This window comes from Mustela putorius, unplaced genomic scaffold (assembly GCF_011764305.1).
Source record: "Mustela putorius furo isolate JIRA1106 unplaced genomic scaffold, ASM1176430v1.1 tig00003932_pilon_pilon_pilon:0A:0A, whole genome shotgun sequence".
NCBI classification, from domain to species: domain Eukaryota; kingdom Metazoa; phylum Chordata; class Mammalia; order Carnivora; family Mustelidae; genus Mustela; species Mustela putorius.
In genome coordinates, this window is record NW_025422077.1 from 9145791 (window position 1) to 9161333 (window position 15543).

The window sequence follows — 15543 nt, forward strand, 5'->3', positions numbered from 1 at the left end:
GTTTCTTTTGTACAGTAAGTTCCCCCTAAAGGAAGCACCGGGGAGCACCTGTGACTCAACAGAGCCCAGATCTGCATATCAAACAACAGGGGATAATCCTAACACATCCCAGCCCAAATGCTACTTTTCTTCCATCTCCAGCCCAAATCCTAACACATCCCAGCCCAAATGCTACTTTTCTTCCATCTCCAGCCCACGGATAACTATCTGTTAGAGCACCTAGTCTTTCCTAGGCTTAATACTTTCCACCTAGCTCACGAGTTGTCTAGAGGGCACTGCACATAGTAGGTATGCGTAAATTTTCTCAAAAAATCATCTGGTAGATCTGTATGATCTACCAAGTAGAGTCCATGGAGAGGACATCTGTACTTAAAGGAATCTTTAATGGCAAACACATCTCCACACGCACGCAGTGGTGGATTGTCTGAAAGAGGAAGATGGGGCACCTGGGTGGCTCAATGGGTTAAGCCTCTGCCTTCGGCTCAGGTCATGATCCCAGGATCCTGGAATGGAGCCCCGCATGGGGCTCTCTGCTCAGCAGGGAGCCTGCTTCCCACCCCCCCCCCCCCCCCACTTGTGATCTGTCAAATAAATAAAATCTAAAAAAAAAAAAAAAAAGAAAGAAAAAAGAAAAAGAGGAAGACGGAGAATACCTACAACTTCTTTAAGAACCCTACTCTGGAAACGTTGGCTACAGATGTGCCCGTCAAGAACTAAAGCTAAATTAGCCTGGGAGCTGCTGTGTGGTGATAACTTTCTTAGTGCCAGGAAGTTGGTGAGTCTGTGATTAAACAGGTTTCCGCCCTTAGCCCCACCCTCGATGCAATCAGCTCACGAACCTTCGGCAGCTGACCAGCTCACCCCACACTCAAAAATCCGAGAAAAACAAAACAAACCGGGCCACACTTTCACACAAGTAATTGAAACTCTCAATCCCTTCTGTGTACATTTTACTCATCTTCACAACACAAGCTTAAAACATAGAAGAAAAAGTTGAAATTGGCCATTTTCATGACGTCAAACAAGTATTTTAAACTTTTAACTCACAATATCACTAGAATATTAACTAGGCTGTCAATCGATCCCAAGTTTCTAACACATTCCTACCTACTGTTCCTAGATAAGCCCCAGGACTCTCTTTACCTTCCACCCCTGAACTATTTGGCTGCATTCACAGAGAAAATGCCAGAATATGAAACACACAAGGACTTGGCAGATTTGCACAAGCGTTTTCCCCTTCTAACTTTCAAGCCCAATTGGTTGAAGTCCCTAAGCTGATTCCTTGAGTGCATAATTTCCCAAAATACAGGGTCTTCTTAGAAGTCCCCAAATGGAGTTTTGTTAAAAGTTAGACTCACAATCAGTTCAGAAACTGAGAAATACTTTTATACTTCATGAAAAATGTCCCTAACCTAGCTCTGTGACCTTAAACCAGTCATTTCATACCTCCCCAGCCTTCAAGCTCCTCCGTTAGTGATTTTATACTATTTCAAAACTACCTTTAAAACATTTTTTTAACCTTTTGAGTTGGGCTTTGGTGTCTGGTGAAGAAAGTCCTCCCTTCATAGCTCTTTTTCAAACTTTTCTTGGTTTTATATACATTTAGAAAGACCAGCTAAACTCCAGAACTAATTTGTCAACTTCTTTTAAAAATACTTTTGAAAATTTAATTTGTAAATTTGGAAGAAATGGACCTTATGATAACCACCAAAGAATATAGTCTTTATTTTCATTTACCCACATCTTTTATATCCTTCAGAATACAGTATTGTTCAGGTAGCTCTTGCAAATTTGCTTTTACTAAGCTATCAAGAATACTACCTTTTCGGGGCACCTGGGTGGCTCAGCTGGTTAAGCGTCTGCCTTCAGCTCAGGTCATGATCCCTGGGTCCAGGGATCAAGTCCCACGTGGGGCTCCTTGCTCAGCCAGGGAGCCTGCTTCTCCCTCACCACCCTGATAGTGTCCTCACTCTCTCAAAAAACAAATAAATAAAATATTAAAAAACAAAAAAACTATCTTTTTCATTATGTTTTCTAAACTGAGTATGCTGGTACACCGCTTTCTTTCACTGGTGTGTTTAAAAAAAAAAAAAAAAGGCACTGTGATTTTGTGTTTATCTTGTCTGGCCACCTTACTTAAGTTTGTTATTAGTTCTCCCCCCCACCCCATTGATAATCATGGGTTTTTACGAACATAGTCACACTGACAGCAACAATGCAATTTGGGCCTAAGCAAAAAAAACCTAGGGAAAATATTTCCAAAAATACATGTATTAGACAATGTTTACAATAAAGACCACCTGAGAATCGACAACTTTAATAGAAAAAAGGAATTTCAATAAAGCAAATTGTTTAAAAGACCAAAAGCCGGTGAACACATTAAAATGGTAACTTCATTAATAAAAATACAAATTAAAATAATGAAATACCAGGGCGCCTGGGTGGCTCAGTGGGTTAATTCTCTGCCTTCAGCTCAGGTCATGATCTCGGGGTCCTGGGATCGAGCCCCACATTGGGCTCTCTGCTCAGCAGGGGGCCTGCTTCCTCCTCTCTGCCTGCCTCTCTGCCTACTTGTGATCTCTGTCTGTCGAATAAATAAATAAAATCTTTTTTAAAAAAAATAAAGACAAAATAAAATAAAATAATGAAATACCTTCTTTCAGCCAATGATCACCAAGTAAGACAGATAATTTCTTTTTTTTTTTTTTTTTTTAAAGATTTTATTTATTAATTTGACAGAGAGAAATCACAAGTAGACAGAGAGGCAGCCAGAGAGAGAGAGAGGGAAGCAGGCTCTCCGCCGAGCAGAGAGCCCGATGCGGGACTCGATCCCAGGACTCTGAGATCATGACCTGAGCCGAAGGCAGCGGCTTAACCCACTGAGCCACCCAGGCGCCCAAGACAGATAATTTCTAATGTTGGAAAGTATATGGAAAAATGAGCACTTCAGATGCGATTATAAATTGATAAGTCTTTTTACAGAGCAATTCAGAATTATCAAATAATTAAGTGCACACACTCTCCTCCAGAAATTCCACTTCTAGGAATCTTTATATCATACTCAGGTTCTAGAGTTAAAGGGTAAATTATACAATGCCTTTTGGTAAAAAACAAAACAACCTTAATGATCCCATAAACTGTTCAAGTATATGTAGTCCATTTATTCAAATATGCTTAAAATACATAAACATAAGTTATAGTTACTGATGTACATATATCCCCAAAAACACATGGACAAAATGAAATTTGAGAATCTTCCATGCCCAGAGCTGAGCCTGAGGCCAAGCTCAATATCATGACCCTGAGAGCATGACCTGAGCTGAAATCAAGAGATGGATGTTTGGGACACCTGGGTGGCTCAGTGGGTTAAACCCTCTGCCTGCCGCTCAGGTCATGATCCCAGGGTCCTGGGATGGAGCAGGAGGCCTGCTTCTCTTCCTCTCTTTCTCTGCCTGCCTCTCTGCCTGCTTATGATCTCTGTCAAATTTTTAAAAACTTTTTAAAAAAAAGAGTTGGATGCTTAACCGACCGAGCCATCCAAGCGCCCCTAAAATTTTACAGTTTTAATTATATAACAGTATAGATGGTTAAATTCTAACAAGTCAAATGTATAAAACGCAACTTTACTGTTTTATTAGAAATACCGCACACCTGTTTCTACATGCAAAGTAGCTTCTTGCAGGATCACTAGGGAACAGCTAAAATCCTGAAAATAATTCAAACGTCAGTGGGAAATAAAATCTATTATTGTACCTCTCTACAATGTAATACTATACAGGCCTATACAGCTATTAAAAAGAATGAGGTTCTACTACATATTCTGACATGAAGACTTAAGATTTATTGTCAAGTTGAAATGGAACAAATCAACAAAACATTTTTATCCGTATCTAAGTGCATCGAAAGATGCATACTCGGTCATTAACTCTGATTACACTTCTGGAACAGGATGAGGATGAGAGACTGAGGGGAATGTTAAATTATTTGCTACAAGTACTTCTGTATTTTTATACCTTAAAAATCCGGAGTATTTATTACTTTGTCATTTTTTTTTTTTAAACAGGAAAATGAGGGGCCATGGTATTTATGGTTCTTTGCAACTTTCTAAGTTTATGAGAAACAGGTGTTCTGAGGAGTCTCCACGTCGATTTCAGCTACTGATAACCCGTTATCTGGGAGGGAGTAGTGAAGATTCATTGTGCCCTGCACAGACAGCAAAAAGAAAAACAGAGCCGGCATCCAACAATTCCAAACATTCTGGTAAACACTTAAATACCCAGTCAATGTTTTGTGTCTGTATGAAAGCAAACTATCTAAACATTTTAAAAGGCTTCTGTGTGATTACAAACACAAAAGACTTTATTGTATCTTAGAGAAGGTAAAAAGATCTACGTGTTTCTTTGAAGAACAAGCTTCCCCCACCCAAAGAACAATAAATGGAAAACATCAAGAAGGCAGAATGCGGGAGAAGAGAGGATCTGGAAGACAGGAGAGCAGACAACATTCTATTTCTTAGGGATTAACATTTACACAAACACTGACTACAGTAATGGAGGGCCTTTTCCATCCTTTATCATTTTGTTTAGTTTATCTGGACAATGATGCAAAACAAACCCAAAATGAAGCAGGGGACATGGCTACTATCTATGCCACTATTCCCACACGTAAGTCACCAGGATATCCAGACATCACTCTGTGTCCTGGCTCCCAGGGATTTCCCAACTCTGAAAATCCCACATTGCAATGTACCAGGACTTGAAATCTTACAAAAGGGATTCACTGCACTTTTTTAAAACTGGGCCCTATACACAGTCATCTCCAGTATAACACACACAACCAACCTGACAAACCCCAGAAGCAGTGATCTTCGATGAAGAAATCTGATGTTCTTCCCTCTGCGCAATGTGCTCCACGCACGGTTCTCTCAAGGGGCCACCCTCCACCGTCTGGCAGGAAAGCAAGCTGAAACAGGGCTTCCAGATGCCAAACACGGAACAAGGCACGGCGTGTCCACGCACCGCCATCTAACACGCCGAGCAGTTAACCACCTGCTCCCGGTCCCGGTTTTCCCCAAGACAAAGCCATGCCAAGCCTGTTCCCAGAGCCTGGTGTCCGAGATGGTAGATGATATGAATGCGTAGAGAAGCGAACGCAGCTCAGAAGGACGAAAGCAGAGTTCTCCAGCAGAAAGTCCTTGCATTGGAGGCTATCTGGCAAGGGGGCCAGCGAAAAGGTTTTAAGCAGGAGGACAGAGCACATTTCCATTTTTTGAAAGGTTACCCTGTGTCCTGTCCTGCAGAGCAAGGACTGTGGGGGAGGCACGGTCGGTACAGCGGTGTGGAAAGTTCCATGGGTCACCTGAACAGGATGGTACGGGAGAAGGATGGAGAGAGGTCAACAGATTTGAGATTGGAGGGAGGCAGAACTGTTTGGGGTGAGGGACTAGTTAGGGAGGGAGACGGAAGAGGTGGGCCCGGGGTGAAGGGGGACAGACGTGGAACACAGGAGATCTGGGGGCAAGGACTAGGACGTCCGTTACTGGACGTGTTGAGTTCATGACGGAGTATGGAAGACATCCAGTTCAAAGTGGTGTGGACCCTTGGATATATGAATCTGAAACTCGGGCCAGAACTCTGGGACGAAGGACGTCCTCCATGGGCATGCAGGATAAGAAGAAGGGACACAGGACAGAGGTTTTAAGGTATACTTTCGTTTTAAGGCCCAAACCCACAACAACGACAACAAGATGAAAAGGAGAATAAGGGGCACCTGGGTGGCTCAGTGGGTTAAGCCGCTGCCTTCGGCTCAGGTCATGATCTCAGGTTCCTGGGATCGAGTCCCGCATCAGGCTCCCCAGAGAGCCTGCTTCCCTCTCTCTCTCTCTGCCTGCCTCTCCGTCTACTTGTGATTTCTCTCTGTCAAATAAATAAATAAAATCTTTAAAAAAAAAAAAAAAAAAGAAAAGAAAAGGAGAATAAAAGAGTGGGGGTACCGTGGGGGAGAAAAGTCCACAGGCCCATGGAATTCAAGAGAATGTGAAAAAGAGAAAAATCCTAAAGTAAAACCAGTCAATAATGGGAGAACAAGCCATTTTTGTTTCTTTATATTTTACTGTATTTCCCTACAATCTTTGGTAGACACATACCTATTACTCAAAAAAAAAAAAAAAAATTTTTTTTTTTTTTTTTTTTTTTTTTTTTTTTTTAAGTAGGCCTCAAGCATAGCGTCAAGCCCGACATGGGGCCTGAACTCACGACCCTGAGACCAAGACCTGAGCTGAGATCAACAGTCAGATTCTTAAACAACTGAGCCACCCAGGGACCCCTCAAAGAAAATTTTTTAAAAGCTAAACTGTGCAAATCCTCTGCTGCACTATCACATCCACTATCTCATACACTATCTCATGTAGCTATAGTCTACAATTCAGAGCGCCTGTGTTTTGAGTTCCTTTACTGGGTCTGGTAATCTATCTGCTTCGCGACCAGTGACACACATTGCCCAGCCTCCTGGCCAAGGTCTGGAATCCCAGCAGAGCAGAGCTGGCTGGCCCACACACAGAGGGTCCAGTGACCTTGGGTTCATCGGCATGCTGCTGGGATCCAATGAGCGAACCAGCAATGGAACCTGCCTACTTTGTCCCACTTCCCACAACGACCAAAGCCAAACCAAAGTTCCCCAATTCTGCACCATTTCCTATAAACAAGAGATTGCCTATACGCACTCACACAGATAGGGGAGGGCCACGGCTCACCAAAAATATGTGTTCATTGCCTCTATCGCTTGTAAGGTGCCCGCCCCAGGAAGCAGAAGCGGATCATTAATGAAAACACGGGGAGCCCACGGGGCCAGCCTGGAGAGTAACCAAGGACTTGTTCTGACGACACGAAAAAGGGAGGTGTGACCAAGAAATAACAGTCTCCTCCTCTCTCAACACACCACCATTTTGGCATATTTTCCAGTACTTTCCTTCTCAGCCTCTCCCAAAAAGAGTGCTGTTAATACCTCGCCTTCTGTCCACTTTACAAATGAACACAAACTACAGGAGTTAATTTACTTGATACTTGGAATCCTGAAAGACATGACAGCTCTGCTTCCAGGAAGAGAAATAGGGATTAATTAGAGCAATGCAGGTTTTTGTTTTGTTAAGATTTTTATGCATTTTAGAGAACGCGCAGGAGCAAGTGCACAGGCAGAAGGAGAAAGAACCTGAAGCAGGGCTCGAACCCACGGCTGTGAGATCATGGCCTGAACCAAAACCTAGAGTCCAACACTCAACCCACAGAGCCCCCCAGGCGCCCCTGCAGCCTACTTTAAAAAGAGAATGGGGGTGCCTGGGTGGCTCAGTGGGTTAAGCCTCTGACTTCAGCTCAGGTCATGATCTCAGGGTCCTGGGATCAAGTCCCACATGGGGTTCTCTGCTCAGCAGGGAGCCTGCTTCTCTTCCTTTCTCTCTCTGCCTGCCTCTCTGCCAACTTGTGATCTCTCTGTCAAATAAATAAATGGAATCTTTAAAAAAAAATAAATAAATAAATAAATAAATAAATAAAAGAGAATGGGCTCCAGCCCAGCAGCCACACTCTCCAAGTCAGGGTATTGAACAAAAGTAACTCATAGTCCCTTCCCGCTCAAAGACCTAAGATAACATAAATCTATGTCCTTACACTGACAACCAGAAGGAGGAAGAATCTTTAAAACTGGATTTTGAACATGGAAATTTCCATGTTTACTTACTACCGCTTGACAAGAAAGATCGCTTTCATGAAAGGAAACAAACTTGTTAGAATCGATATTGAACATTGATACATTTTTCCTCGATTATTTAAAAAATGGAGCACAATTCGAACGTTGTACATGCCATTTCTGTTTGATTTTATTGTTTTAGTAAGTAAACTCTACCCCCAAACGCAGGGCTCGAACTTACCATCCTGAGATCAAGAGTCGCAGGCATCACCGACTGAGCCAGCCAGGCAACCCCTGTCCTTTCTTTAAAATAGAGCTTTTTAAAAAGAATTCATTTACTTCAAAATAAGTCTTGGGATAAGTCGCTGACCTTTCCGGAAAATCTAAGAATTTGGGATTATTCTGTCAGAGTGGATTTTTACTATACTTTGTTTTCCAAGGGCAAGGATCAGAGACCGGAGGCTAAAAATAGACGCTACAGCAGAGGGAAAAGTACTTGTGAGAGCCGGACTAGCAATTAGCGAAAAGTGGTATCACCAGGATTAAAATAGGAAATCGGAGCCCATTCCGGGAACAAGGTCCCGGACTGCCACAGCCATCGAGCCTCACAGGCTGGCCCGGCTCCCCCAAAGAAGTCCCAGGGCCCAGTGGACAGCCTTATAAGGCAACCATGCTCAAGAGAGAAGATAACAACCCTGGGCACTTAACATTTCCACAGGCTTCTACCCATGTTAACTCGTTAGTTCTCACGACCTTCTGGGAGAGCTTGGCCACGGTCGTCTCCAAGAGCCTGGAGAAGACGGCGACCCAGCTGACCACAGTTCGAGATGCCCGAATGGGTAAGGAGCCGGGGGGGGCTCTCCCTGGGTGCCTCGCCCGGGGCCAAGAGTGCCTCATGTCCCAAATGGAGTCAACGCTTTCCTATGAAGGAACAAGAGGAGGAGGAAGAAGAACCGTTTTCGACTGTGACAGTGAGGAAGAGGCTCCAGCTCCTCCTCCAGCGCCCACAGGGTCTCCACACGATTCCAAGCCTCAGTAATTCAGGCTTACAGGCAAGGGGGTGGAGTAAAGACCTGGCGTGTGTGAGGACAGGAGACTTGCTCTCCCCAAGCTGGTTTTCATCCTCCACGGGGACACTTAATATGCACCTCTTTGCCTTCGTGAATGATGGTGGCAACTGTAGTTATAGCGCCTGTGAAAAGTAAGACAGCTGTCTACACAGCTTGCACAGGGTTAAGGGGTCTCGTTAAATTTTTTTTTAATTAAGAAGATTTCCTGGGGTCTGGGTGGCTCCGTTGGTTAAGTGCCTTCGGCTCAGGTCAGGATCCCAGGGTCCTGGGACTGAGCCCCGCAGCACGGGCCCTGCCCCTCCTTCTTCCCAATCCTTCTGCCCCCTCCCTCTGTTCTCTCCCGTGCTTTCTCTGGCTCAAGAAGAATTTCAGTGTAATAGTTATCAAATAAGGTTTGTAGAGAATCTGTACTGTAGGACATCTTGTGGCCAGGTGCTGGAAATATCCAAGAGCAGCAGTTAACTGTGTGTGTGGGGGGGGGGGGTGTATGCATGTGTGTGTGCGCGCACTTTTTTTTTTAAGATTTTATTTATTTGACAGACAGAGACCACAAGTAGGCAGAGAGGCAGGCAGAGAGAGAAGGGGAAGCAGGCTCCCCGCTGAGCAGAGAGCCCGATGCGGGGCTCGATCCCAGGACGCTGGGATCATGACCTGAGCCGAAGGCAGAGGCTTTAACCCACTGAGCCACCCAGGCGCCCCTGTGTGTACATTTCTAAATCACCTGGAATGTAAGCTCTGCTAGAATTTCCACAAGATCAAGACTCGTAGCTGTGTTCACGGATTCTCAACCAAGGCCTACGTGTACAGCACGAAGTCAGTGTCCACATGTGTTTGCTGAATGGACTTTAAAAAGGAGTTCAAGGTCGAAACACACAAACATACACAGATACACGTGAAAGGACATAAGTGCATAAACAAGGTAGCACATTCAGTTGCTAAGTCAGAGGCTGACATTGTCCTATGGAGGGAAAGCTCCACAGGCAAGGAGGAAAGCCCACAGGGTAGGCCCGGAAGGAAAAAAAATATATATATATATATAAACACTTGGAGTGAAGAGCAGAAATCACTCTCTGCACTAGAACATCAGGGACCTGGAGGTGGAAGCCTTGTAAGAACAGAGCACCCCAAAAGTGGCAACTGAGGAATAAATGAATAAAATGTGGTATATACCCATACAAGGGAAACACTACTCAGCCATAAAAAGGAGCAAAGTACTCAACTCAGGGCCCTGGCAGGCCCTTGATCCCAGGGTCGTGAGTTCAAGTCCCATGCTGGGCACAGACCCTACTTACAGAGCACTAGCTGCTAGGCTGGAGTAGGAGGAGGCCGCGCATATTCGAAGGTGACAGACAAGTTCAGAAATGCAGGTGGGGGCCTGGGCAAGGCAGGGGGGCTTTATCAGCTGAAGAAATCTGGATCTGGGGGCACCTGGGTGGCACAGCTGGTTAAGACTTTTAGCTTAGGCTCAGGTCATGACCTCAGGGCACAGAGAGAGAGATTATCTCAGAGGGAGAGATTCTCTCTCTCCCATACTCCCCTGCTCATGAGTTCTAAAATAAACCTTAAAAAGCAAAAAAAAAATCTGGATCTTACCCACTAACAACAACAAAACAGTGGCAGCCGGTGTGCTCCCGTCTTCAGAGCCACTTTCACAAACCTGAGACCCTCTGATCAAGGAATCTCCAAATGCTTTCAAATGCTTTCAGGCGCTGGCTGATTCATGGGCCTAACGCTTTCGGAAGAGAGTGAACGGACTAGGGGTGAGAGGCTGTGGAGGCTGGGCATGTCACTCAAAAGTCCAGACCAGGGGGACGGAAAAGATGGAAGAAGGGAACAGACTATGGCGTGAGGCCTGAGGCAACCCAGAGTTTCTGGAACCAGAGAGGCCACGTGTAACCGGGTGACTCACCTCCTTCCAAAGAAGCGGTCTCCTTCACAGAAGACCTGGGCAAGGCCAGGATCTCAGATTCCTCCGGGAAAGCAGAATCCCAAGAGGCACGAGGCTCAGGAGACCTCTTGATCTCTTTGGAATCTACCTCTCTGAAGAACACTCCTCCAGATGGGCAGAGAGGTTCTGCCTAAGAGGACAGCTTTAGAGCTAGCTGCCTAGGTGTTCCAATGCAGGCTTTGGTATTTACTGGTAAATACCAGACCAAGTAATTCCCCTCTGAGCCTCAGGTCCTCACCTGTCCGTCAAGAATAACAGGGGTTGGTACCCACCTGCCAGGGGAGGGAGGCCTCCAGGAGTCAGTATGTTAAGCATCCAAGAATCGAGGAAAGCAATGCCCGGAACCAGGTCAACAAGATCCCCTGGTAATCCATGGATGAGCTCTCATATCAGCGAGGCTTCCAACTTACCAGTTTGTGAGCCTATATTTACTTGGGTGTGTTTTTTTTTTTTTTACTTAGATTTTTATGTGTATAATATGCACTTCCCAACCACACTGAAAAGTTCCAGGAAGGTCAAGTTCAAGGTCTGTCTGCTGCCCATTGTGTCACCAGGGCTTCACAGGGCAGGAGGGCAGTATCATCGGAAGGACTCGCTCACCTAGGAATTATATGTTTGGTTTCCAAAGCCAAGAGGCACGGGGACTGACAAACAGTCGTGCTATCCTGAAGAGTCAGAACGGAGATGCAGTCAGGGACGAAACAGCTTTATGAAGGTGTGAAACGTACTAGACTAGTCCGAGAGGAAAAGGCTTTATTTTCCCAGAATGCTAATCTAAACAGTCTGTGTGGCCTTGCAAGCTTAGTTTAAAAAAGGAAAAAAACAAAACAAAACAAAACCAAAAAAGGTTTAGCATACAGAAATTGGGCCCTGCAGGTTGTAGATCTATCCCCTAAGGGACAGGCCTGGTTGGGGCAACCCATGACAACTGACAAAACAAAGTCCTGAAAATATCCTTCTCTTTGTCATTCATTTACTTCTTCATTAAAAGTTAACAGCCACGGGACGCCTGGGTGGCTCAGTTGGTTAAGCAGCTGCCTTCGGCTCAGGTGATGATCCCAGCGTCCTGGGATCGGGCTCCTAGCTCAGCGGGGAGCCTGCTTCTCCCTCTGCCTCTGCCTGCCATTCTGTCTGCCTGTGCTCGCTCTCTCCCCCTCTCTCTCTGATAAATAAATAAAAAAATTAAAAAAAAAAAAAGTTAACAGCCAGTTAAGGCTTCTCCTTGCCACAGAAGTACACCCACATTCATTCCTACTTCCAAGCTTTTATGATGGGACCCTCCTACCCCAGCGCCCATTTCTACCTATTTCAATCTTACCGGTTCATTAAGGCTCATCTCTTTTCTCCACAAAGCTTGTTTTACTGTCATCCACACTGATCTCTTTGACTTTCTGAGCCCTGTGTTACACAGCTTTTCAACTTGTATAGGAACTCAGTATTATTTTCCCCATTGTTTTCTGGGCTGACTAGGTCTTTCCAAGTAGGAAAGGAAGTAGGCAGGAAAAGTGCTTCTTGGTAACCCCACTGAACAGCCAACAAAACACGGGGTTCAAGGCCTGTCTTCAACCAGGACTAACGACCGGACCCCAGGGGAGCTGAACCTCTTCACCACTGAACAATGTTCCCCTTCACCGACCCCTTCGCCAGCTGTCAACTGAAATCAAGGACTCAAGGAAGAGAAGGCACGTTTCCTATTTGCAAGAGAGTTTCCAGCCCCTTTGAGAAGGGCATTATGTGCATCCAAATTCAGTTATATGACCTCCCTGGGAATTTACCCTGAAAGACTGTTAGATTAAAGCTAAATGAGATGCAAATTTCATTCATATGTAAGAGTCAGGATGAGTCAAGGCTGAGGTTTCCATTACATCGGCTCGTTTCCTCGAGTCACACTCTAAGAACATGTGTGTAGGCTTTGTGCAGGGTGTGTGCTCTGCAGGAATGTTCTGTTAACAATTAAGGAGGCCTCGTGGGCTGGCACTGCTCTGCCTCCACAGGGAGACCGGAGTTTCCTCTTCAGAGAGCGTGTGGCTGCTCTGGCTACACGGTGGGCACCCACAGGGGAAACAGCCCCCGTGGGGAAGAGGAGATGCCCTCACGGTCTGTCACTCAGACGGGGGAAACCCTTGAGCACACTCGGACACTGGAGCTCTAGGCCCTCCTTCGCAACTTAAGGGCAAGGAAAACATTCCCACTAGTCGACACATGGCACAGTCCACACCTAATCAAAGGCACTGTTTTAACTTTAGAACCGCTCCTTCCAAAGATGTCATAGTTAGCGGTCCTCCAAAACTTATGTCAAACTGACCGGGTGTCCAAGACGGTCAAGAAAAGCAGAGATGGGGATGTACCCACCGGTTCCGAGACCCAGGTTTCCACAACAGGACAGCTCCGAAATCGAGATGCATCTTACAGCTCAGTTCTTAACCCGGCAGGTCGTTGGTTCCCCTTAAAACTGTTGGGTCGGATTCACGGAGATGCCCTACACATGCACAAAGAACACCCCAGGTACTGGCCTCTTTGCCGGTTACTGAATTTAGAGCCAGCAAAAAATACCTCTATCAAGGACCTAATACACGAAGACCGCAAAATCAGTACAACTCACGGTGTTCCGCTAAACTCGAGAAGGACGGCTCCAGAAACTGAGCATCTCAGGGCCTACAGCTGTACAAGAAACAATCGGGAGAGGTCTTGACCTGGGGTGGGGCTTTTTTCTGGTTGTTTAAGTCAATACGTAACGTCCAAGTGTGGTACGGATCAGACAGGAATATTAATTATGAATCCCAGAGGGCAAGTGTGGAAAACTCCACAGAGGAGCAACCTTTAAAAACATTTTTAAAACTGCAGCCATTGGGGGTGCAGGAAAAAGGAGCCTGCTGATAGTCCTGGCGGGAGTGTAAGTTAGTACAGTGTTTCGGAGATTTGGCAATAAACATCAAATGTCTTAAAAAGAATGCATGCCCTTTGACCCAGAAATTCCAGTTCCAAGAGCTGAAGCTTAGGAAATCACCGCGGGTATACACAGAGTGGACACGGCATCCAGATCACAAAGCTGGAAACCAGCTCCACGCGCAGCAAGGGATGGGTAAAACACATGAAGGCCCATCCGGACGGCATCGTATGAAGAATTAAAAATGAGGCAGCAAAAATGCATCCACTGGCACGCAAAGATGTTCATGACATAATGCTAAGTTTCAAAAAAAAAAAAACTCTGAATGTAAACACTTTTATAGTATGATCTCATTTTTGTTAAAATAGAAGGGAGTGTGCTTGCTTGTACACAGAGAGAAAAGGAAAGATATTACGTGTTAACAGTGGTTGCAGAGGAAAGAACTGCCGAACTGTTCGGGGTTGGGGGGCGGTTTTGGTTTTTGTTTACCTGCATTTGAGCAGAGCAGCAGCGGTAGGGAAAGGAGGAGCAGAATGGGGGTGAATTTATTCTCTAGGAAGAAAGAGTGAAAAGAAACCTGGGACACGAGGTGATCCAATTAGGTGAACAAATTGGTTTAGGAATCTTAGAAAGGAATCTCAATCCCGAAAATCAAAGAAATTAAAAATCCAGTGGATTCATTAGCATTATTTTAATCTCTCAAATAGAAGCAATACATTACTACCCTTCCTTTGAGGACTGTTGGGAGAAATGACCGGTAGAATTAAGTATATAATAGGATTTAAAATAAGCAAAAATATCCCAGGAGGAAATCTCTGCGGTACAGTGAAGCTAGCCGCGGCCCAGTGCCGTGGACGTGGGTACACAAAGGTCCAATACAGCAACAACAACAAAAAAATCACATTAACTATCCTAGAGCTCCCATAAAAGCCAGCCACCTCAGGACTCCACAATGAATAAGATGCTTCCTCTAGCCCATCCCTAGAAGGGACAGTTCCTCTGAACAGTTACCCATTCGAAATGGGGAGGGAGGAGAGGCTTTCCAAGGCCTAGGACTACAATTTCGGTTGGCAAAATACAATGCACATTAGTTTCGTGGAGAGATTTCAGAGAGCACCGGAATGAGTGGGAAAACCCAAGTCACACAAATGCATTTCAATGCCTGGGTCTCCTCTGCACTGAGGAGCAACCAAGTTCCACTTGGGCTGCCTTTCTTAAGTAGTGGGGGGGGGCACCTTTTTTTGTTGCCTTCAGGATAAGCTCATACCAATAAGATTTCTCCGCTTAATCATGACCCATGACTGACAACAGAAACAAGCACAATTTTCCTGTTGATTAAAGGCCTGTGGGGCGTACGGAATGGAGAGGAATGGGCAGTTCAGAGCTAAAGCTTCGCCAACGTTTAGTTGCCAAAATCAGAAACTCACAATATTCCCAAGCCCCATAAGCATTTTTGAGGCTTTGTTTTCCCCGCCCCGCTCCCCTTCCCACTGATTTCTGTTTTTAAGATACAGAGTCCGCAGGCTGGGTGCACGGGGACCAGATGGCGACAGATGCTGGTCTTGAAAAGGGCAAGACATTTCCCTTTGATCATCCAAGAACATGGAGACAAGGGACAACGTTCCAGATCAGGACATGTTCACTTAGCTTCAAGGTTTGCCAGGAGCTGCATGAAGACGGGAGCAGTTTCCTGGGCGCTCCTCCACCCAGTAAAATCAGATCTACTCCATCCCCCAGCGAAAGTACAAAAAGCTAAGTGAGCTACCCTGGTTTGGGAATGTTCTGTCTTCCTCACCATTGCCCGCAAGGCTGACGCAGAAACCGTCTCAAGGCAAAGCATTCCTGTGCCAGGCACTGCCTAGTTATAAGCCGCTTGAATGTGGTGGGTAGATGATCAATGGTGTTTTTGTCTTTTCTTTGTAAAAATAAATTATGTTGCCACAGATAATAACTGGAAA

General features: G+C 45.3%; 1 protein-coding gene across 9 annotated transcripts in view; it reads right to left on the reverse strand.

Moving 5' to 3' along the window:
- Nucleotides 1-15543, reverse strand: part of RBPMS (RNA binding protein, mRNA processing factor) — a 172523-nt gene that overhangs the window by 141976 nt on the left and 15004 nt on the right. The window contains exon 1 of one of the 9 annotated variants that reach the window (XM_045069400.1): nt 4842-5772. The exons of the other annotated variants lie outside the window; for them this stretch is intronic. Within the exon in view, the coding sequence (XP_044925335.1) occupies nt 4842-5024 (183 nt within the window). The 5' untranslated portion in view covers nt 5025-5772. Of the gene's footprint in view, nt 1-4841; nt 5773-15543 lie in introns of those variants that run through there. 9 annotated transcript variants of the gene reach the window in all.